The sequence below is a fragment of the Salvelinus namaycush genome, chromosome 5 (genome assembly GCF_016432855.1).
Source record: "Salvelinus namaycush isolate Seneca chromosome 5, SaNama_1.0, whole genome shotgun sequence".
In the NCBI taxonomy this organism is placed as follows: domain Eukaryota; kingdom Metazoa; phylum Chordata; class Actinopteri; order Salmoniformes; family Salmonidae; genus Salvelinus; species Salvelinus namaycush.
In genome coordinates this window covers 31,331,469-31,353,705 of record NC_052311.1, presented here as the reverse complement: position 1 = coordinate 31,353,705, position 22,237 = coordinate 31,331,469, and the positions used below count along the sequence as shown (strand labels likewise).

Below are 22,237 nucleotides of genomic sequence, written 5' to 3'. Positions count from 1 at the left end.
GTCCCCCACCAGAGGAAGATGATGCAATCAGTGTATGATGACATGTCCAAGCAGAGGATACAGCAAGCCAAGGCTCTGTGTACAGAGGCCAGGGGAGGTAAGACTATAGATATATATTCAATTACTATTCCCAATTCTATGGTTACATTCAACTGAATATACTTTATTGATCACCCGAAGGGGAAATCAGCTCTGAGAACATCAGAGTTCAAATGTCTGTCAGCCTAGAGAAGGAATTGAATAAACTTGACTAAACTCCAAAGCGGGGACATTAGGTTTGACTTAGACAGCAGTAGCAAACAGTTCATACACACAGGCATAGGCTGCAGAGTATAGTTATTAATCACACGCCGCAACACATTAGTACTCACAAACGTATACAGTATGTTAACGGATTAAAGGTTAAAGGTAGTGCACAATATAGGTAATAGGCTGCCATTTGGGACGTGTCAGTACAAATCAGTAACTACAGTACAAACAATATGATATGATACATACTTGCATGAGAGATCTCTTGAGTTCCTCTGACTGCTGGGTTCCTGCCAGTACCAGGTCTCTACTGGAGTCATGCATACTCGTTGATATAGAGACCGGTTTTAAACATGGCCCTCAGACTCTCCATCGTGTAGATGGGGGGGGGGGGGGGGGGGGGGCCTAAACCCTAAACCCTAAACCCAAGAGACTCTACAGAAGAACTCTGGAGTTAGAACTCTCAGTGGGCCGAACAATACTTAGGAGACATTCCGTGTGGTTTTGTTTGTCTGTTTTCCGATGGTCTCAGCCAGCAGCAGGTGCTGGCATCAGGCCCATCTGACTCAGCAAAATGTGATACCCCGGCTGGTGGGTTTTAAACAGGCACTTCAAAAGGCAAGTCCTGTCGACAATGCAGCTGGCATAAGGCAGGAATTCACATAAACTTTACTGAGAGTGGGTGAGAGAGAGGGAAAGAGAGAGAGAGCGAGAGAAAGAGAGAAAGACAGAGTTCCTATAAGAGATACTTCTTCCAAACATCCTATTTATATACCCAGTTACCCATGCAACACTGCACCACAACAAACATTACACACCCTCAGCCTGCATCTCTCAGGGCTATTCCAAAGTTATAGTGTAATGCTACAATCTGGTGGCAATGCATGGGGCCAAATAGTAAACTCAACACTAGGCTTTGTAGATTAGTGATGGTATGATATTTGAGGATATGGGTTATGGGTCGGGTCAGTTGATCTTCAATAAATAGTTTGGAGCTGAGAGGAGCCAGAGACCTTAATCTCCTACGCACTGAAAAAGAACACTTCAGGGAGCATGAGTCATGAGGAAACCCCTGTTGCTGGGGGAAGCCAGGTTCTCTCTTTGTGATTCATCATTCACAGGGTTTCTCTGACTGACACAGGCCAGCAGATAGAGATGCTACTGTGCACGTCAAAGAAAGATATAGTAAATCAGGTTCTATCCTCAGATCTGAGTCCCTGTAACTCTCTTATTCTCTGTAAGTATATGTCTGTTTGTGTCTCCAGTTCATGCCTTTCCCTGCTTACTTGTGTCACTTATTAAAATGGTTTAATTACTTTGATTGAGTGGTAAATGGAGTGACTTACCCCCATACAACGGATAGCACTTTGAGACCTAGTGAAAGACAAATATAATACTTTATCTTTATTCTGTGCTTTTGTTTGTGTGTGTGCCAGGAGGTATGAACCTGGGGAAGAAGATCAGTGTTCCCAAGGATGTGATGATGGAGGAATTGAACCTTCCGTCCAACCGCGGCTCTCGCATGTTCCAGGAGAGACTGAGACGGGTGGAGAGATTCACACTGGAGAACCAAGTCCATGACCATTACAGCAATGTAAGAACACGCACACACACACGGACATTCTCATACATACACATTATCACATTTCAAACACACACACCCTGCCTCTCTCCGCTAGAGATGCCATGACATTTCAATGTAGAACAGAATGCTCAATGTTCAAAGACATTTTATTTCTATGGAAACAGAACAAGGCAATGCTGTACATATACAGACATATCCACTGAGCTATCCACACTGTTAGACCCACAGACTTGTCATCCTGATGTGCAGTATTGTGCAAGCAGCTTGTTAGCCTGGTGGATTTATGGCAGAGCTGTTTGATGAGGCAGTGAAACCTTGGCCGTCCCCTCTCACTTTCTGCTTTGCTGTACTCTGTTCCCTCGGAGCACGAGAACTGGGCCAAGGTTATTGGTAGAAATAAGAGGGCCACACTTTAGAAAAAAGGGTTCCAAATGGGTTTTTCGGCTGTCCCAATAAGAGAACCCTTTTTGGTTCCAGGTATAACTTTTTGGGGTTCTATGTATAACCCTCTGTGGAAAGGGTTCTACATGGAACGCAAAGAGGTAGAACTCTTTTGTGTTTCATGTATAACCCTCTGTGGAAGGTGTTCTACCTGGAACCCAAAAGGGTTCTTCAAAGGGTTCTTCTATGGGGACAGCCAAATAACCCTTTTAGGTTCTATATAGCACCTGTCAGGTGGCAACATAGAAATTCTAGGTGAAATCTACTGCAATGAGTGGATATCATTGGCTGTATGATGGAGAGATTGAGGCAGTGGACCTGTCCCCAAAATTGGTTGTTACTCCATGGTGGTTATTTTCCCATGATAATGCACACAACTGAGTTTGAATGGAGCTAATCCAGAATGTTATTGTGTCCCTGCCCAGGGCCTTCCAGAGCCCATGCCCCCCCAGAGGGGAAAAGAGAACCAGGCATATCTGATGCCTGGCAACCACAGCCTGATCACCACAGCCATGAAGGGCAGCCCCAACGTCATTGGCCCAGGTAGCTGGTAACACGAGAGGGATTAGAACCACATGGCTTAAAGGGATAGGTCACCCCTACATTCAGAGGTTGGAATATTGGCTCAGCTTTACTTCAGATTACTTTTGCGCTATGGAAATGACAAACTTTGATTTTGGGATGAACTATCCATTTGAGTGTGCTGTTATGACAAAGGGGGTTTTACTACCCATTTTGGACACGTTACATTTTGGAAGGACAAGGTGAAACAAAACACTATTGACTGACAGTTTGTTTTTAAGGCTGTGTGTGTTTAAGGCTAGTGTGTTGAGTGTATCAGTGTATCTGTGTCCTGACCTAACAGTACGTTCGTTTTTCAGTCTGAGTGACAGCCAGCTAAGCCTTGTTTATTGTGCTGGATTTACACCTAGTTTAACACTTTCTATTGTAGCCAGGACCAATATCAAATCAAACAACCTGCTTTAAATGTGTAAACCCTAAGAGCTTTCAGGGACTTAACTGACCTTTGACCTCAGGCTACGTGGGCCCCCTGAAAGAGATCCCTCGTGAGAAGTTTAACCTGACAACCAGGTCCTACTGTTCCCCCTGGAGGGAAGCCCTGGGTGAGAGTGACGACCTCCTGTCCTCCCTCAGCGCCCAGTTCCCACAGAGGGCCACACTACAGCCCGCCAACTACAGGTGTTTCAACAGGTGAAGCTCACTACCTCACTAACCCACAGGGGATCACACTACAGCCCGCCAACTACAGGTGTTTCAACAGGTGAGTCTCACTACCTCACTAACCCACAGGGGATCACACTACAGCCTGCCAACTACAGGTGTTTCAACAGGTGAGTCTCACTACCTCACTAACCCACAGGGGATCACACTACAGCCTGCCAACTACAGGTGTTTCAACAGGTGAGTCTCACTACCTCACTAACCCACAGGGGATCACACTACAGCCTGCCAACTACAGGTGCTTCAACAGGTGAGTCTCACTACCTCACTAACCCACAGGGGATCACACTACAGCCTGCCAACTACAGGTGTTTCAACAGGTGAGTCTCACTACCTCACTAACCCACAGGGGATCACACTACAGCCTGCCAACTACAGGTGCTTCAACAGGTGAGGAACTGAGATCACATGGAACCCTGACAGGTGTCAACCCTGACAAGTCACAAACATAGAGGCCATCTAACTAGAGGACCTCTGAGGACGTCACACTTCACAGTACAAAGGCAGGACAATATTATGCATGTATTCTTTGGAAAGACAAATTCAAGACCCCACTCATCAAAGTAGCGAACATGGCTCGGGCTGAGGCTAATGCACGTTTAGCACAGGTTTAGCGATCGCCCATCATCAAATAGAGCCGCAGATGACCGAAGCATGCTATCAAATTATTATCAGAATTATCTTCCCTCGGCACCAGTCCATGTTTCCACTGTTTGAAAAGCAATCCCGCCTCTGGCTCGCACCCCCTTGGACTGTGGCTGTCAGGCGGGCGGCTATTTTAACACAGGCTCTCGAAAAATGATCCTCCAGGGGGTCTGCATGCCTTTCAGCCCCTTAAAGACTGATGGCGCACGAAGGGGCTCATCTTACCCTGGCACACGCACGATTGCGTCACACCGATGAGGCAACTGCCAGAACAAAGGCTAAACTTGGTCTGAGAGACTCTCCTCTCACACAACTTTTAGTCCACTGTCAGTAATTTTGGTACCAATCAGTCAGTATCTGAAGCACACATGGATGCATCAGTTTACTACTTTAATTAACAAGGTATCTGGGGTTAATTAAGTCTAAGTTTAAAGTGAGGCATACAAACTGTGGGGGACAACTGGGAAGAAGCTCCATCTATAGTTGGATGATTCCTTAAGGTTTCTTCCTGAATTCCCAACAGATGTTGATTATTTCTGACCTACAAGATTAGTTAAACCAGGCCAGCCAGGGTCATTAGTGGAGCTCTGTGTGGATGACTGGGTATCACATAACATCTAAAAGCTTCTTCTTTCTGCCCACCTGCTGAGTGAGAAAGATCTGATACCCAGAGAACGTCTTTGGTGTTACGTAAGCTTGGATATACTGAGTCATTCTCTTCCTCAAATATACACTTTTAACATAAGCATCCCTCTCCCTCAGAGCGGCCATGCCATTCGGAGGCGCACAGCAGAAGAGTAAGAGGGTGATCCCAGTGATGGGGTTCGAGCTGTTGGACTCCCAGCGCCTCCCTGGTACGACCCTGGACCGCATGTGTAAACGGCCCAACTTCAACAGAGCACCACGGGGATGGGGTCACGACTACTCCCCTGAATCGACCGACCTGTGAGAGGACCACCACTCACCTATTACCTTCAAACTTCCTGTGACCTTTGTGAAATCGCAGGCTAAAAGACTTAAGCATCGATTTGCTCTTATTACCCTTCCTTGTCCCTCTCGATTCAAAGATGACCCCCTCTAGAGTAGGTAGCCCCAAACTATTTTTACATTAAGATGCTTTCATCTATTTAATGGTTATATTAAGATAAGGCTCTGTGGTTAGGGGCAACTTCTACCTCGATCCCTCTGGTATTCAGTCAGTGCCATAAGGAAAAGACTTGTGAATGATAAGATTGTTTCCTGATGAGAGCTTTGTGGATAGGCCTGTGTGGAGGCCAACTTAGGACTTCTGAATCAATCAACAGTTCATTATGAGAGCTGAGCCCAGGCAAAAGAAGGCCAGTTGAGGTGATTTGTCACTCTTCTTTCTGTCTCACTTTTAATCAAAACGCCCTCTCTTCCTTAGCCCAACTCCCCCATTTCCCTCACCACTTGCCTCCCTTCTCTACCACTCCCATCCCTACATAACCTTTCCTTTGGCTCCCTTCCCTCTCTCCTACCATCACACTTCCCACCCTCAGTCTGACTTCCCCTCTGTTCATAAAGGATTGATATCGATTGCTTTAAATGTAAATGATAGAGAACTTGTTTTAATGGCAGAAGTGGACAACAAAACATTACAATAATAAACTGAATCATTTTGTGGAAAATTAACATTGTATCAAAAATCAAATCCATAATATGAATGAAAATCAACAGGTCTAAAAATTGTCCTTTCAAGAGGCTGCTCTGCAGGATGCTTTGTACATTTCAAAAATTCCTCCATTCTGATCTTGTAAGTCTCAATACACTGATCCATGACATTTTCTAACACCCTGGTGAACCTCAAAGTAAGATGACATTGCCACTGGATGCTGATCTAAGGTCAGTTTTGCATTTCTCCCCCTAATTATGATGGTGAGGATTGGGGGAGGATAAGCTGATCCTAGACCTGTGCCTAAGAGAACCTTCTGCCCAGGGAAATTATCTCAACTAGAGATGTTTGGCATAGCGAAGTATCGCCATGGCAACTAGTCACCATGGCGGGCAGCGTGAGCACCCATGCGCTGGGGGTCCTGGGACGGGTAGTGGATGTGTCCTGGGGGTCTCATGCCCATGGGAGGAGGGGGACCCATCGAACCCATGTGGAACATAGGAGCGCCAAAACCTGAAGGTAAAAAAACACAACATAAATGAACGAGGCACACATTAGGTGTCACATTGTCTGAGCGCTAGCTCAGTGACATACTAAACTCAGCAAAAAAAGAAAACGTCCTCTCACTGTCAACTGCGTTTATTTTCAGCAAATTTAACATGTGTAAATATTTGGATGTCTTCCCTGTAACGCATAGCGTTAAGATTGCCTGCAATGACAACAAGCTCAGTCCGATGATCCTGTGACACACCGCCCCAGACCATGACGGACCCTCCACCTCGATCCAACTCCAGAGTACAGGCCTCGGTGTAACGCTCATTCCTTCGACGATAAACGCAAATCCGACCACCGGTGAAACAAAACCACGACTCGTCAAAGAGCACTTTTTGCTAGTCCTGTCTGGCCCAGCGATGGTGGGTTTGTGCCCATAGGTGACATTGTTGCCGGTGATGTCTGGTGAGGACCTGCCTTACAACAGGCCTACAAGCCCTCAGTCCAACCTCTCTCAGCCCATTGTGGACAGTCAGCACTGATGGAGGGATTATGCGTTCCTGGTGTAACTCAGGCAGTTGTTGCCATCCTGTACCTGTCCACCAGGTGTGATGTTCAGATGTACCGATACTGTGCAGGTGTTGTTACACGTGGTCTGCCACTGCGAAGACGATCAGCTGTCTGTCCTGTAGCACTGTCTTAGGCGTCTTACAGTACAGACATTGCAATTTATTGCCCTGGCCACATCTGCAGTCCTCATGCCTCCTTGCAGCATGCCTAAGGCACGTTCATGGAGATGAGCAGGGACCCTGGGCATCTTTCTTTTGGTGTTTTTCAGAGTCAGTAGAAAGGCCTCTTTAGTGTCCTAAGTTTTCATAACTGTGACCTTAATTGCCTACCGTCTGTAAGCTGTTAGTGTCTTAATGACAGTTCCACAGGTGCATGTTCATTGTTTATGGTTCATTGAACAAGCATGGGAAACAGTGTTTAAACCCTTTACAATGAAGATCTGTGAAGTTATTTGGATTTTTACAAATTATCTTTGAAAGACAGGGTCCTGAAAAGGGGACATTTCTTTTTTTGCTGAGTTTATAAGTATGGCCAGCATTTTTCCAGGGTGACAAAGGTGTGACTGGTACCTGGAGGTGGTGGGTTGATGCCGGGCGGCGGGGGCAGAGAGATGTTCATGACATTAGGAGATGTACCAGGGTCCAGATTGAAGTAGTTAATGGGAGCGTCTTCTTCCAGAGCAGGGGGTGGGGGGAGAGCTGTGGGAGAGAGAAGACAGTCAGAACAGGAACACAGATAGGCTCACACACAGTCTTTCAAAGCCTCCCAGACATCAGACACTTACCCCCAGGCAGTCCTGGCACAGGGTCTAATCTGGTTCCCATCTCACTGACCCCATCCTGGAAGGCCTCCTTCCCTCTGGCTGCCTGAGACCTGGACAGTCATAACACATTAGGGTACACAGTGAGTAGGGTGCACGGTTGCATGGAGACCAAATATAAAGCCTCCCAAATATGTTTGCCCTGCCCTTTCTACAAGGTTGTTACCATCTGGCTAGAAAGGAAGGACTTACAATACATTCTCCTCCTTTCCTCATAACTGGTAAGCTTTGACCTCTTACCTGCCCCACTTGACGGTGAGCCTGCGTCCGTTGATGATGAGCTTGTTGAAGGACTTCTCTGCAGCAAGCTCAGCTGCCTGCCGTGTGGCAAACTGGATGAAGGCACACTGCTGCCTCTGGACAATGGTGGTGGTCCGGATCTCCCCAAACTGATAGAAGTGATTCCTGTAGAAACACAGACACACAACGATTGAGGGAACAATTTCCCAACTGCGTCACAGATCATTCAAACTGACTAAAATAATTTGCAATCCTGGTATGATATTTTGGAAAAGCAAAAAAAACAGTTCAAATCAACTGACACGATAATCAGAACCCTACCTCAGCTCTGCATCTGAGATGGTATCTCCCATCCCCCCTACATAGAGTGTGGTGATGGTCTTGTCCTCAGGCGTGTCCAGTCTGGGCATGGTGGAGGCCCGTTTCAGCAGCTTGTCAGCTACAGGGTCATTGATACCATAGTAACGGTCCTTAATGTTCTGGTCTGCCAGGGGATCGTCTGGGTCTGTGGGCTTCTCGTGCCTGATGGTGCGGAGAGAGAGTGTGCATGAGAAGGAATAAAGTTCTCCCCAGACAATGTAGGTTGATTTCTTGCTCAACAGCACCACCAAGTGAAATGTCATTACAAATCACAGACAGGAGGGCCTGTATCTATATAGTCATTGGACTGTACACACACGACCCAACTGTAGCCCTTATAAAGAGATAGAGCTATCTTTTAGATTGCGCTCTCACCTATAAGGACACTCCTCTCCTCTCTTGCACTCTCCCTTCACCCAGAAGGAGCAGATGTGGGGTCTGTTCCTCTTGTAGTAGGGCGTAGTGCGGGCCAGCTTCAGCAGCATCTCACTGGAGCTGGGGGCCTTACCCAGCAGCCCCACTGGCCGTGTCCCATCAGAGTTTCCTATCTGAGGACAAAGGGAGTCAGGGAGATGGGGGGGGTTAACAGGGATAAAACACTGGAAGTTGAATGTGAACACAGAAATACCAGGGATGCAGCCGTCTCTCCACACATACCTCTCTCTCAGCGTTTTGTGTGTAGTACTCCTTGTTCACGTCTGACTTCGGCACGTCATCCTTGATGTCCAGCCCGGTGTCTCTGACCTGGATTGGCAAACCTGTCGATCACAGACGTGTAAATGTCTTGGATTCGGTACTGAATGGGGACTTCAATAAGGGTTTTCAACCTGGGTACTTTTTATGGGTTCGGTTCTGTTTTGGCACGCTTTGGTTTTCCATTTCAAAATGTAACCGATGTAGGTTTGAACATTGTTACAGAACGTTGCTGTAGCTCAGGGTTTCCCAAATTCGGTCCTGCCGGGTGATGATTTAACAAAAGCGCATCGTTGCACAAATGTACCTAACCATAAACATCAATGCCTTTCTTAAAATCAATACACAGAAGTATATATATATATATATATATATATATATATATATATATATATATATATATATATATATATATATATATATATATATATAATTTTTTTTTTAAACCTGCATATTTAGTAAGAAATTTAGTAAGAAATTCATGTTAGCAGGCAATATTAACTAGGGAAACTGTCACTTCTCTTGCGTTTAGTGCAAGCAGAGTCCAGGTAGGTGCTAACTGAACTAATTTGCAAGAATTTTACATAATTATGACATAACATTGAAGGTTGTGCAATGTAACAGAAATATTTAGACTTAGGGTTACCACCCGTTCGATAAAATACAGAACGGTTCCGTTTTTCACTGAAAGAATAAATGTTTTGTTTTCGAAATGATAGTTTCCAGATTTGACCATATTAATGACTAAAGGCTCGTATTTCTGTGTTTATTATATTATAATTAAGTCTCTGATTTGATAGAGCAGTCTGACTGAGCGGTCGGTGGTAGGCAGCAGCACGCTCGTAAGCATTCATTCAAACTTTACTGCGTTTACAGCAGCTCTTAACAATGTTGGAAGCAAAGCGCTGTTTATGACTTCAAGCCTATCAACTGAGATTAGGCTGACATACTAAAGTGTCTATTTGAACATCCAATAGTCAAAGGTATATGAAATACAAATGCTAGAGCAATAGTTGATGTGTCATAATTCCTATAATAACTACAACCTAAAACTTCTTAACTGGGAATATTGAACCAACAGCTTTCATATGTTCTGAGCAAGGAATTTTTTTACATGGCACATATTGCACTTTTACTTTCTTCTCCAACACTGTTTTTGCATTATTTAAACAAAATTGAGCATGTTTTATTATTTATTTGAGACTAAATAGATTTGTGTATTATATTAAGTTAAAATAAGTGTTCATTGTTCATTCAGTATTGTTGTAATTGTCATTACAACAAATATTTAGATACAAATATTTTAAAAAAATACATCGGCTAATTAATCGGTATCGGCTTTTTTTTGGTCTTCCAATAGTCGGATGAAAAATCATAAATCGGTCGACCTCTAGTTGGCAGTACATGTCAGAGCAAAAACCAAGCCATGAGGTCAAAGGAATTGTCCGTAAAGCTCAGAGACAGGATTGTGCCGAGGCACAGATCTGGGGAAGGGTACCAAAATAAATTCTACAGCATTGAAGGTCCTCAAGAACACAGTGGCCTCCATCATTCTAAATGGATGAAGATTGGAACCACCAAGACTTTTCCAAGAGCTGGCCGCACAGCCAAACTGAGCAATCGGGGGAGAAGGGCCGTGGTCATCGAGGTGACCAAGAACCCGATGGTCACCCTGAAAGAGCTCCAGAGTTCCTATGTGGAGATGGGAGAACCTCCCAGAAGGACAACTCTGCAGCACTCCACCAATCAGGCATTTTTGGTAGTGGCCAGACGGAAGCCACTCCTCAGTAAAAAAACACATGACAAAAGGCACCTAAAGGACTCTGACCATGAGAAACAAGATTCTGGGGGCAAAGGTTCACCTTCCAACAGAACAATGACCGTAAGCACACAGCCAAGACAACACAGGAGTGGCTTTGGGACAAGTCTCTGAATTTCCTTGAGTGGCCCAACCAGAGCCCAGACTTGAAACCTAATCGACCATCTCCGGAGAGACCTGAAAATAGCTGTGCAGCGTCCAACCTGCAAAAACCTCCCCATCCAACCTGCAAAGACGAATGGGAGAAACTCCCCAAATACATGTGCCAAGCTTGACGCGACATACCGAAGAAGTCTCAAGGCTGTAAACGCTGCTTCAACAAAGTACTGAGTAAAGGGTCTGAATACTTTTGTAAATATGATTTGTTTTTTATTTTTAATAAAGCTGCAAATATTTTTTTTAACCGGTTTTGTGTGTGTTGAGGGGGGACGATCAATTTCAGAATAAGGCTGTAACATAACAAAATGTGGGAAAAGCCAAGGGTTCTGAATACTTTCCAAATGCACTGTATGTATATGATGGTGTGTATTGACATTATGGACAGTATATGAACAGAAAAATGTACGGCAGTAGTTATATAGGATGAGTCTTAACTAGAACATAGTATATACACATATGGTGTGTAAAACGGTATGTAAATATTACTTAAGTGACCAGTGTTTAATGATTATGTACATCGGGCATCAGTCACTAAGGTGAAGGGTTGAGTACCAGGTGGAAGTCGGCTAGTAACAGACTAAAGTTCAGGGCAAGGTACCGTGCGAATCTCAATTCGCCTTTGGGACAACGACTCCCACTGTCAGGACTGAGACATATACAGATCTCTGGCTGGAGTCAAATTTCTTTACACGGACGAGGGAGCGAGCATGATGCTCGTGGAATTGCACATCCCATGAAATGTACACTGAGTGTACGAAAGATTAAGGACACCTTCCTAATATTGGCGTTACACACACCCCACCTTCCGCCCTCAGAACAGCATCAATTCATCGGGCATGTACTCTACAATGTGTCAAAAGCGTTCTACAGGGATGCTGGCCCATGTTAACGCCAATGCTTCCCACAGTTGTGTTAAGTTGGCTGGAAGTCCTTTGGGTGGTGGACCATTCTTGATACACACAGGAAAAATGGTTGAGCGTGAAAAATCCATCACCGTTGCAGTTCTTGACACAAACCGGTACACCTGACACTTACTACCATACCCTGTTCAAATGCACTTAAATATTTTGTGTGGCCTATTCCCCCTCTCCATGTCTCAAAAATCCTTTAAACTTGTCTCCTCTCTATCTACACTGATTGAAGTGGATTCAACAAGTGACATCAATAAGGGATCATAGCTTTCACCTAGACTCACCTGGTCAGTCTATGTCATGGAAAGAGCAGGTGTTCGTAATGTTACTCGGTGTAAGTGGTAACGATGAGTCGAAATCCACAACTTAAATTAGGCTTTCTGACAATTTATTGTATTTTGAGTGTTTCACATAGCCAGCCACGCAGAGTCGTGGCGCATAGAAGGCTATTTACTGTGCGTCGATTGATTACTTATATCGCCCTCTCTAACTTTAAGCAACAGCTGTCAGAGCAGCTTACTGATCACTGTACACGGCCCATCTGTAAATAGCACACCCAACTACCTCATCCCCATATAATTTTTTTTGCACCCCAGTATCTCTACTTGCACATTATCATCTGCACATCTATCATTCCAGTGTTGATGCTAAATTGTATTTATTTCACCTTTATGGCCTATTTATTGCCTTACCTCCCTAATCTAACTACATTTCCACACACTGTACATATATTTTTCTATTGTGTTATTGACTGTACGTTTTTCTATCCCATGTGTAACTCTGTGTTGTTGTTTTGCCGCACAGTTTTGCTTTATCTTGGCCAGGTCGCAATTGTAAATGAGAACTTGTTCTCAACTGGCCTACCTGGTTAAATAAAGGTAACAAAATAAAAAAACTGAACAGTGAGTGTTGACCAGTTTAAAATAGGTGCTGAACTGACTGAATAAAATCAACCTCATATATCGCTTTGCCATTCATAAATCATGCAACGTAATTATATGTCCATGGTATCGCATCGGGACAAGTAAACCAAAGGATTTCCTAGGTTTCCTTTCCTAGGATGTCGGGGGTTGCCAGGCAGTGACGCAAAAGTGAGTGACTCGTCAGTCAGTGTACCTTGTCGAATCGGTGAGAGAGCCATTAATTTGGCTCTTTAATTTGCATAGGCTACTGGTAGGCCTAGGCTTTTGGGTGATTATCTGCAGATAACATTTGATGAAGATGGTGAATCATCACTGCAGGAACAATAGGTAGTGGAGCGCCTCATTCTGGTCCAAATATGAAAACCACCTTTCCGAAGAGGCAACCAGAATGCCCATCTGTGCATGTGGTGCGCACATCTACCACTTTGTGTAGGCGTTAGCGATGATGCTAATGAAAACAGTCTTCTGTTAGAAGAAAAAGCTTTCCCAAAAACCTTCTCAATTAAACGTTAACTACAAATTAGCCTATGCTTACATGGCAGAATGATACGATTATATTCATCAATCCAGTGGGTATATGTTTTGCAAACTCTACCATCACTTGCACTACAAAAACACTGCTAAAAAGCCTAGGTGCCCACTTGAATTAAAAGGGTAACTACACCCAAATCAAAAATTCTCTGGTTTTTCCCCAGACATCAAAAGTGGTCTCCTGATGTGGTTTAAGCATTGTTGTAGGCTTAAACAAAAATGAGATGTTCTATCTATTAAAAACATTTTATTTTGAGATCAAAAACATGGAAAAACAAAACCATTCATTTATTTTTCAAGATAATGTGCAGAGTCTTGCAGTAACATTTTAAATAAGACTTTAAGCTCAACAGAAGACAGGTTGAAATGTAAAAAAAAAAAGGTTTAATATTCTCTTAGAAAATAGTCCTGATCATATATGCCTAGACAATATCCAAAACGAACTAACAACAGCCTACACAAGGGATCAACTAGATTCAGCTGTGCCCCAATTTGTCTTGAGCCGATGGTCGGGGGGGGCACATAATAAAAATATATTTTAGACTGCAAATTGACCGCAAGAAGCCTAAAACAGATAATATTTTACTAAAACAGAATCATTTGAAACCTTAATTACTTCTGGGAACACTGTACTGCGTAGGGCGCAGTCTTTCGGATGGGACTTTAAAACGGGTGTCCTGAATCTTTGTGGTCATTCAAAATCACATGGCACTTATTGTAAGAGTAGTGGTGTTCACCCCGGTGTCATGGCTAAATTCCAAACCTGGCCATATTCCATCATGGCCACCTAATCATCACCCTCATTCCTAATTGGCATATATCACTCCACACGATAGCTGATATGTGGTGAGAGTTCTGGGGCAAAAATGGTCACCATATTTTATTTAACCTTTATTTAACCAGGTAGGCAAGTTGAGAACACGTTCTCATTTACAATTGCGACCTGGCCAAGATAAAGCAAAGCAGTTCGACACATACAACACAGAGTTACACATGGAGTAAAACAAACATACAGTCAATAATACAGTAGAAGAATAAGTCTATATACAATGTGAGCAAGTGAGGTGAGATAAGGGAGGTGAAGGCAAAAAAAAGGCCATGGTGGCAAAGTAAATACAATATAGCGAGCAAAAACACTGGAATGGTTGATTTGCAGTGGAAGAATGTGCAAAGTAGAGATAGAAATAATGGGGTGCAAAGGAGCAAAATAAATAAATACAGTAGGGAAAGAGGTAGTTGTTTGGGCTAAATTATAGATGGGCTATGTACAGGTGCAGTAATCTATGAGCTGCTCTGACAGCTGGTGCTTAAAGCTAGTGAGGGTGATAAGTGTTTCCAGTTTCAGAGATTTTTGTAGTTCGTTCCAGTCATTGGCAGCAGAGAACTGGAAGGAGAGGCGGCCAAAGGAAGAGTTGGTTTTGGGGGTGACCAGAGAGATATACCTCCTGGAGCGCGTGCTACAGGTGGGTGCTGCTATGGTGACCAGCGAGCTGAGATAAGGGGGGACTTCACCTAGCAGGGACTTGTAGATGACCTGGAGCCAGTGGGTTTGGCGACGAGTATGAAGCGAGGGCCAGCCAACGAGAGTGTACAGGTCGCAGTGGTGGGTAGTATATGGGGCTTTGGTGACAAAACGGATGGCACTGTGATAGACTGCATCCAATTTATTGAGTAGGGTATTGGAGGCTATTTTGTAAATGACATCACCGAAGTCGAGGATTGGTAGGATGGTCAGTTTTACAAGGGTATGTTTGGCAGCATGAGTGAAGGATGCTTTGTTGCGGAATAGGAAGCCAATTCTAGATTTAACTTTGGATCGGAGATGTTTGATGTGAGTCTGGAAGGAGATATGTCACTGAGGTGGGTGCTAGACATTGAAGGTGGATGAGGTGAATTTTCCCTCAACTATGTCTGGCAGCTTTGATTACCTCCGTTGGTAGAAAAGTGCTATATAAATCCAATAAATTATTATTATTAGTATACAATCATATCTCTATTATGCATGGGAATACTTGGGAACAGATTTCCGAAACTAAAATCACTTAGAGCTGATTTCCAGTTCCTGTTGTTTTAGTCTTATGTCCCCCCCAAAAATATATACAGCTCTGGAAAAAATTAAGAGACCACTGCAAAATTATCAGTTTCTCTGGTTTTACTATTTATTTCTCTGGTTTTACTATTTATAGGTATGTGTTTGGGTAAAATTAAAATGTTTATTTTATTCTATAACCTACTGACAACATTTCTCCCAAATTATCATTTAGAGCATTTATTTGCAGAAAATGGCAACTGGTCAAAATAACAAAAAAGATAGTGTTGTCAGACCTCAAATAATGCAAATAAAATAACTTCATACCTTAACCATAACTTCACACAATACTAATGTTTTAACTTAGGAAGAGTTCAGAAATCAATATTTGGTGGAATAACCCTGATTTTCAATAACAGCTTTCATGAGTCTTGGCATGCCCTCCACCAGTCTTTCACATTGATGTTGGGTAAATTTATGCCACTCCTAGTGCAAAAATTCAAGCAGCTCAGCATTGTTTGATGGCTTGTGACCATCCATCTTCCTCTTGATCACATTCCAGAGGTTTTCAATGGGGTTCTGGTCTGGAGATTGGGTTGGCCATGACAGGGTCATGTGGAAAACACTGACTAAGGTGGTACAGGTAAGGCATCTATGAATTATATGACGTACCGTACTCCAGGTCAAGCAGACAGGTCTGACAGACGTTCTTCATCTTGCTGCAGGTCTGACACACCTCTGTCTTTTTGAAGCGCATCCTCGTTCCTGGACACCAGCGGAACACAGTGAAGGGACGAGCACAGATCTGAGGGGAGGAGAAGTGGAGAGCACAGAGTTCAGGGTTTCTGCTGCAGTCATTTAGCTGTGGTGCTACGCTTCTTACATCTGCAAACAGCTAGTTTGTATTTTCTTAGCCAGCTGGGCCTAAATCTTGTTAGCCGCTAGGGTTGCACATTTTGGGGAATATTCAGAGGTGGAAGCTTTCCGTGGGAATGAATGGGAATAAATGGAAATATATGCAAATTACTATTAATACCATTTAAAATGTAGATATTTGCATTGGATATATTTACCATATCATATGGAGACAGAAACACAAACCTTATGAGTAGACAATTGCAAATGATTAAATCCTTCCAATAAAAAATAACTATGAATGGAACCTTTATTAAATGAGTTGACTCTTCACATGGGATGATTTCACTGAACAACAAAAGAAAGGGAATATTGAGTGATCCCCAATGATCCTTCGCATTTCCCAAAAACATTTTCAACATACAGTTGAAGTCGGAAGTTAACATACACTTAGATTGGGAGTCCAGAAAGCATGTAGTCATTGGCTCAGACAGTGTAGTAGCGTGGGCTCAACAGCATCTCATTAGTGTGCAAGATCTTGATAATCAGCTGTACATGTGATGGAAGAGTGCACTGTGCATGCAGAGGGTTGCAATTCCAATTTAAATTGGGGATAGTTTAACCAAAATATGCCACAAGAACTATAATTGCCTTGTGTATCCCACAAAAAAAGTTTCACTGTCATAAGCTAACTTTTTTGACGAATTTCAGCAAAATTCCCGGGCTTAACTTCCCATGGAAAATTTCCTGACTCTTCACAACCTTATTAGCAGCTAATGCTAATCGCTAGTTAGCTGGCTAGCTAATACATGTACCGAGAGCAAATGTAATTAGCTATAGTCTGATAATACCAGTGATGGTTTATACCTAAATCAGCATGTTGTTTGTGCAACAGTATCTTCTAAATCAAAGAGGAATATGCAAAGCATGAATACGTTAGCTACATGAAGTAGCTAAGCGAAAACATTCAATGTAGCCAAAGATTATAGGATCCCCTAGGAAACACTTAACACTGGTTCCTACCCTGTCACAGTAACTCCTCCCTGGCATTTTCCATTCGCTGTCAGTCCAAACACTGTATTCGAAGTGCCCACTATTATAAACTAACTACAGAATTAGAATCATCATTCTATTTACATGATTCCAACAGTTGGATTGAGACGCATCCAATGCAAAATAAATCTATTACAGTGACAGATTTTTATGGGGATTTTTTATAATGCTAATTAGATTTCCTCTAGCCATAGAAATAGACTAGGGGGTTAAACATGGCCATTGAACATAGTGGCAGGGCCCCATGCAATATTTCAAGAACATTTTATTCACTGAATTCTGCGCTTCCTATATTGCATAAGAGTACTAAACTGGAATAATGAATTATATTACCTTGCATTCTTTCCCATACTTCTCTTTGCTCTGTTAAAGAAAACATGAGTATAAAATTGAGTATTCTGCAGCAAAAGTTTGAATTTCAAATAACAAGTGCAAATACAAACTGGAAAGATAAACTCACCATGCGGATGTATGGATTTTCCCCCAAACATGTCTGACACAGAATTGGGAAATCCTGGAGGAAAATACAAAAAGGTTAACTAAAACATAAGTGCATCAAACACGCAGCCATCCCGGTCTATCGTAATAACAGCCCCTCGTGGTTTCTCTGGTCACAAGCTACACATTCTCACACATTTCTTGCTTGACCCAGTGTGTACTCTGGCCATATGCTACAAGTAGCACCTACTTTACCATCTGTTGGAAGATGTGGTTTCAGTCAAACTTCTAACCTTTCAGGTCTTCAATATCAACCACCTCATCAGAAAGCCTAAATATAAGCATCTCCTGAGAGCACAAATTTCCTGTGTGAACTCTTGGGTTGCAGGGTTCACACCCAAGAGAGAGAGTGAGGTGAGTATTTTATTTTACAAGTGTGTTTTTGAGTTAGTATTTTGATTCTAATGTAATAGGCTAATATTTCTGGAGGATCTACAATGACAAGAGTATTCATACAAAATTAAGTCTGATGTATGCGGGCCAGACCTATTAGGCCTATATGGGAACTGGAGGCACATAGAGAGAAGTTGGGAAAAGAGAGTATTGTCCTCCAAAGTCAACCCAGAATACTATCTGTGCAACCTGACAGTACTTCTCATGGCTGGTTGATGTGTCAGGTTGCTTTCGCGTAACCGGTAACTGAACCCCTAAAAGATAGGGCTCAACATCCTTACAATTCATACACTGCCAGTTCACATGAGCCTGTGCTATTCTGACTATGTGATGGTTATTGAGGGATCCCTTTTCCTCTGACTGTCCAAGTCGTGTGTACATATTAGTCAATATAACTTTATAACTATATCGCCCCTGTCTCTAAGTTGATGTGCCCAATGGGACAAACAAGCACAGCTGAACATATAAAGAATTGACGTGTGCCAGTCGAGGGAAACCTGTGTGTCAAATTGTGGCGATTTTTTTTTATCGTTCTGAAAACTGTCCAAAATCCAGATATTTTTGAAATCACTGAGATATCTTTAACAGAGCCCGAGTTGTGAGCTTTTAAATATGACTTCAGCCAAAAAGTACAAACTGAGAAAACATTCAAATATCGCACCACATTTTTTCCCTTCACATTTCACTTAAAAAGCACCAACACTCAGCTTGATTGTTTCAAAAGAGATTGTCACTATATTTATTCTTTTTAAACTGCATTTTCTGGTATTGTTTGCATTAAATAATCATTACTAGAACAAATTATTCTACTTTACAATAATAGACAGATATATTTGAATTGAAGCCAAATATGTAAATGTTATATTTCCGTCTTTTTATACATTTTCAAGAATTTTTTTTTTCTCATTATGGGGTTTTGTATGTAGATTGATGAGTTAAGAAACTTTAATCCATTTTAGAATAAGGTTGTAACGTAACAAAATGTGGAAAAGGTCAAGGGGTCTGAATACTTCCCAAATACACTATCCACCAGCTTCTTTGGCATTATCACTTAACCCCCCCAGAGGTTTGTGATACATGGTTAATATACAACGGTTAAGGGCTGTGTCCAGGCACTCCGTATTGCACATAAGAACAACCCTTAGCTGTGGTTTATTGGCCATATACCACACACCCCCCTCGGACCTTATTGCTTAAATATACCACAGCTTTCAGACAAAAAGCATTCAGGGCTTAAAACACTCAGTTTAGAGTGGCCATGTGAAAACCAGGCTTCCCAAAAAAAACATTTAACAAAAAAAAATCTTTCATAATGTTCCTACAATTCACAAGAGGCTGAAAGTATCTCACAGGAGAAAGCATCCGAGATAGCAAAACAGCACCCCCTGTCTTTCTACGTGTAGGCCATGTATCTGATGCTGTCTGATCCAAATGAGGAGGACATTGCTGCCACCTGTAGAATTGAAGGCAAGGGAAGCCAGTGAGCATCTGGCCTCTCTTGCCAAAAAATAAAAAAAGTTTAAAAAAAGTGCCAATCAGCGTTGAGCCAAACTGAGCGAGCTCAAATGCGAATGGTCCTGGCGCACCAAAAAAAAGTGTAAAGGGAAACCAGCTTGGATTTGGCGTCACTCCTATCAAATCCCATTGAGCGCATATGTCATTGACAGAAAAACTGGAATTGTTGCACCTCGTTGTGCTAAATTTGCCATGGATAGAGATAGGGATTTGTACTTGCAGTTTTACTTAATTCTCCATACGGGCCAATGATTATAAAGGGAGATTCTGATTCAACCATTAATTCAAATATTGTTGTGACCCTGGCCTGAGAGGATGGAAGTTAAATATGTATAGTAGTTAGATGTAGAAGGCTAATGTTAACTAGTTAACGTTGCCCATGAAGTTAGGCTAGTGAGCAAGCATTTTAGCCAGGTAGCCTAGGACAACAAAAAATAAATGTAGTTTGTCAGAGTGATAGACCGTTTTGTCAACATGAGAGGATGGCGGCATTGGCGTTTCTCTACAAGTAGGGTGAGTGAACATGCGTTGCATGAACGCGCCACACACCCACACAGAAATCTGAACCATGGACAGCCACATCATATTTAGCTTACTTTGATTGGACTAAATTGTTTTTGTTATCCTTTGGTTGTCACTGTATTAGACTAAGCAGAGCTGATTTGATTATGTTCAAATGTTGAAGGTGAAATGGTGCTGGAATAGTGGAGGCAGCGGCAGTTCTTTGCGACTTGCTGTAACTGTGGTTCTAAATCAAATCCAATGTTATTTGTCACATGAGCTGAATACAACAGGTGTAGTAGACCTTACAGTGAAATACTTACATACAAGCCCTTAACCAACAATGCATTTAAGAAAAAAAGTGTTAATAAAGTATTTATTAAAATAAACTGAAGTAAAAAAAAGTATAAAAAGATTAACATTTAAGGAACAACAATAAAATATCAGTAGAGGGGCTATATAGAGGGGGTACCGGTAGAGTCAATGTGCGGGGTCACAGGTTAGTCGAGCTAATATGTACATGTAGGTAGAGGTAAAGTGACTATGCATGGATAACAAACAGTCTATGACTAGGGTGGCTGGAGTCTTTGGTAATTTGTAGGGCCTTCCTCTGACACCGCCTGGTATAGAGGTCCTGGATGGCAAGAAGCTTGACCCTGGTGATGTACTGGGTCGTACGCACTACCCTCTGTAGCGGCTTGAGGTCGGAGGCCGAGCAGTTGCCAAATCAATTAGTTGTCTTATTGTCTCGGTCTTTTTTAGTCATATATATCACGGTGGCTAGCATATGAATTAACAGGGGGATGGCTACCCCGGTGATTGTACCCACGCACCGCTACTGCCAGTTTATAACACATTTAAACAGATAAACCAAATACTATTAATTACCCCTTTCACCTGTGGCTAAACGGATTCTAGTTGCGACACAGCCATGCTTGCGCTACTAACGTTCGCTAGTTGACGTTAGCCTTTGGTAGCAAATCATGATTCACATACTGAAGTATTGGCAAAGTGAAATTAATTATGACGTTAGTTTATGGCATCATGTACCAGGTTAAAATATACACATTATTTCTACAATGTAATACTTACCGCGTCTTCCCAATTCTGTCTGTTGTATGTGTTAGCTCCTAGGGACGTCGCCATTTTTGCTTGTGGTAGTAAAACACAACCATACCGCGCATGCACCGCCCCGACAATGAATTCACATCCCACAATGCAACACGGCGCATGCTTCTTTTCATGACATTAACCTCCTATTTTATTTCAATAAAAAAAATATAAATATGAAAAAGAAACTCATTAATCATTATGCAACTATATTAATGAATATCTGGAATTAATTGACGATGTGTGTGTGTGTGTGTGTGTGTGTCTATTTATTCTGATCAACTCTCTTACCAAGTATGTAATAGTTTACTCTGCATGCTATTAGCAGCAGGCCCTATGCGCCTGGTTTTGGAAAACCCCAATTAGCACATTGGAGCCTTAGTTGGAAGATGTTTCAGATTAGGGATGAACACTAATGGAGTCATAACACCCTAACGTTTATATAAGGTCGTGGAAGAGGCTCTCTGCTGAGACACCACATACAGGGATAAGAATAAATCTACAAACCTAGAGGCTGGAGTATTCTGCTTGGCAGTGCTAAGCACAACAGGCAGGAGGTTGGGCTGAGACAGAGATGGGGTCAACTCTGTACAAACCCAGACTGTCAATTCAGGAAATATGTTGTTTGAAGTTCATGAAATTGTGAATTTTTTCGTAAGAGATTATGGGTCATTATTTTGATGAATTGAAATTCATTTCCTGAACTGATTTGAGTAGTTGACCTCTAGGTTGAAGACCTTGGTTGATCTAAACTCTGGACTTGGATGTTGTTCAGATAAAGGCAGTCATGTCCTCTCCTGCCGTGAACTGGCTCACCTATCACTGGGTACAGCAGACTCCTGTGTTTTCACATGGCACAGGACAGCCACGGTCCCTCCCTCAGAACACATCAATATAGTTTTTAATTATGTTCTCATCCGACTACCTCGGTTTATTTATCGATTGCCCCTGTGGCCAGGGCGGATTTTAA

At 42.6% G+C, this 22,237-nt stretch overlaps 2 protein-coding genes across 2 annotated transcripts; one reads left to right on the top strand and one right to left on the bottom strand.

The window, feature by feature from the left end:
- The first annotated feature begins 21 nt into the window (after window positions 1-21).
- LOC120048197 (myozenin-2-like) lies at window positions 22-5,801 on the top strand. The gene is made up of 5 exons (XM_038993964.1): window positions 22-97; window positions 1,686-1,843; window positions 2,701-2,818; window positions 3,313-3,487; window positions 4,925-5,801. The coding sequence occupies exons 1-5, from the start codon at window positions 22-24 to the stop codon at window positions 5,109-5,111; spliced, it is 714 nt and encodes a 237-aa protein (XP_038849892.1). The 3' UTR covers window positions 5,112-5,801.
- Window positions 5,730-21,344, bottom strand: LOC120048196 (pre-mRNA-splicing factor RBM22-like). Its single transcript, XM_038993963.1, has 11 exons — window positions 21,250-21,344; window positions 17,711-17,764; window positions 17,584-17,613; window positions 16,015-16,147; window positions 8,935-9,035; window positions 8,653-8,825; window positions 8,239-8,439; window positions 7,918-8,082; window positions 7,642-7,730; window positions 7,427-7,555; window positions 5,730-6,308 (listed from the first exon to the last, which is right to left on the bottom strand). Exons 1-11 carry the CDS (start codon window positions 21,301-21,303, stop codon window positions 6,172-6,174), a joined length of 1,266 nt encoding a protein of 421 aa, XP_038849891.1. The 5' UTR covers window positions 21,304-21,344; the 3' UTR covers window positions 5,730-6,171.
- Between the last annotated feature and the right edge of the window lie 893 nt (window positions 21,345-22,237).

Bases quoted from the DNA above. Each gene is read 5' to 3' on its own strand.
- LOC120048197 (XM_038993964.1), top strand. From the start codon at position 22: ATGCAATCAGTGTATGATGACATGTCCAAGCAGAGGATACAGCAAGCC. The intron at 98-1,685 runs GTAAGACTATAG...TGTGTGTGCCAG, and splicing joins GTGTACAGAGGCCAGGGGAG to GAGGTATGAACCTGGGGAAG. The intron at 3,488-4,924 runs GTGAAGCTCACT...CCTCTCCCTCAG, and splicing joins AACTACAGGTGTTTCAACAG to AGCGGCCATGCCATTCGGAG.
- LOC120048196 (XM_038993963.1), bottom strand. From the start codon at position 21,303: ATGGCGACGTCCCTAGGAGCTAACACATACAACAGACAGAATTGGGAA. The intron at 17,614-17,710 runs GTGAGTTTATCT...TTTCTTTAACAG, and splicing joins AAAATCCATACATCCGCATG to AGCAAAGAGAAGTATGGGAA. The intron at 9,036-16,014 runs GTACGTCATATA...TGTGATCGACAG, and splicing joins TCTGCTTGACCTGGAGTACG to GTTTGCCAATCCAGGTCAGA.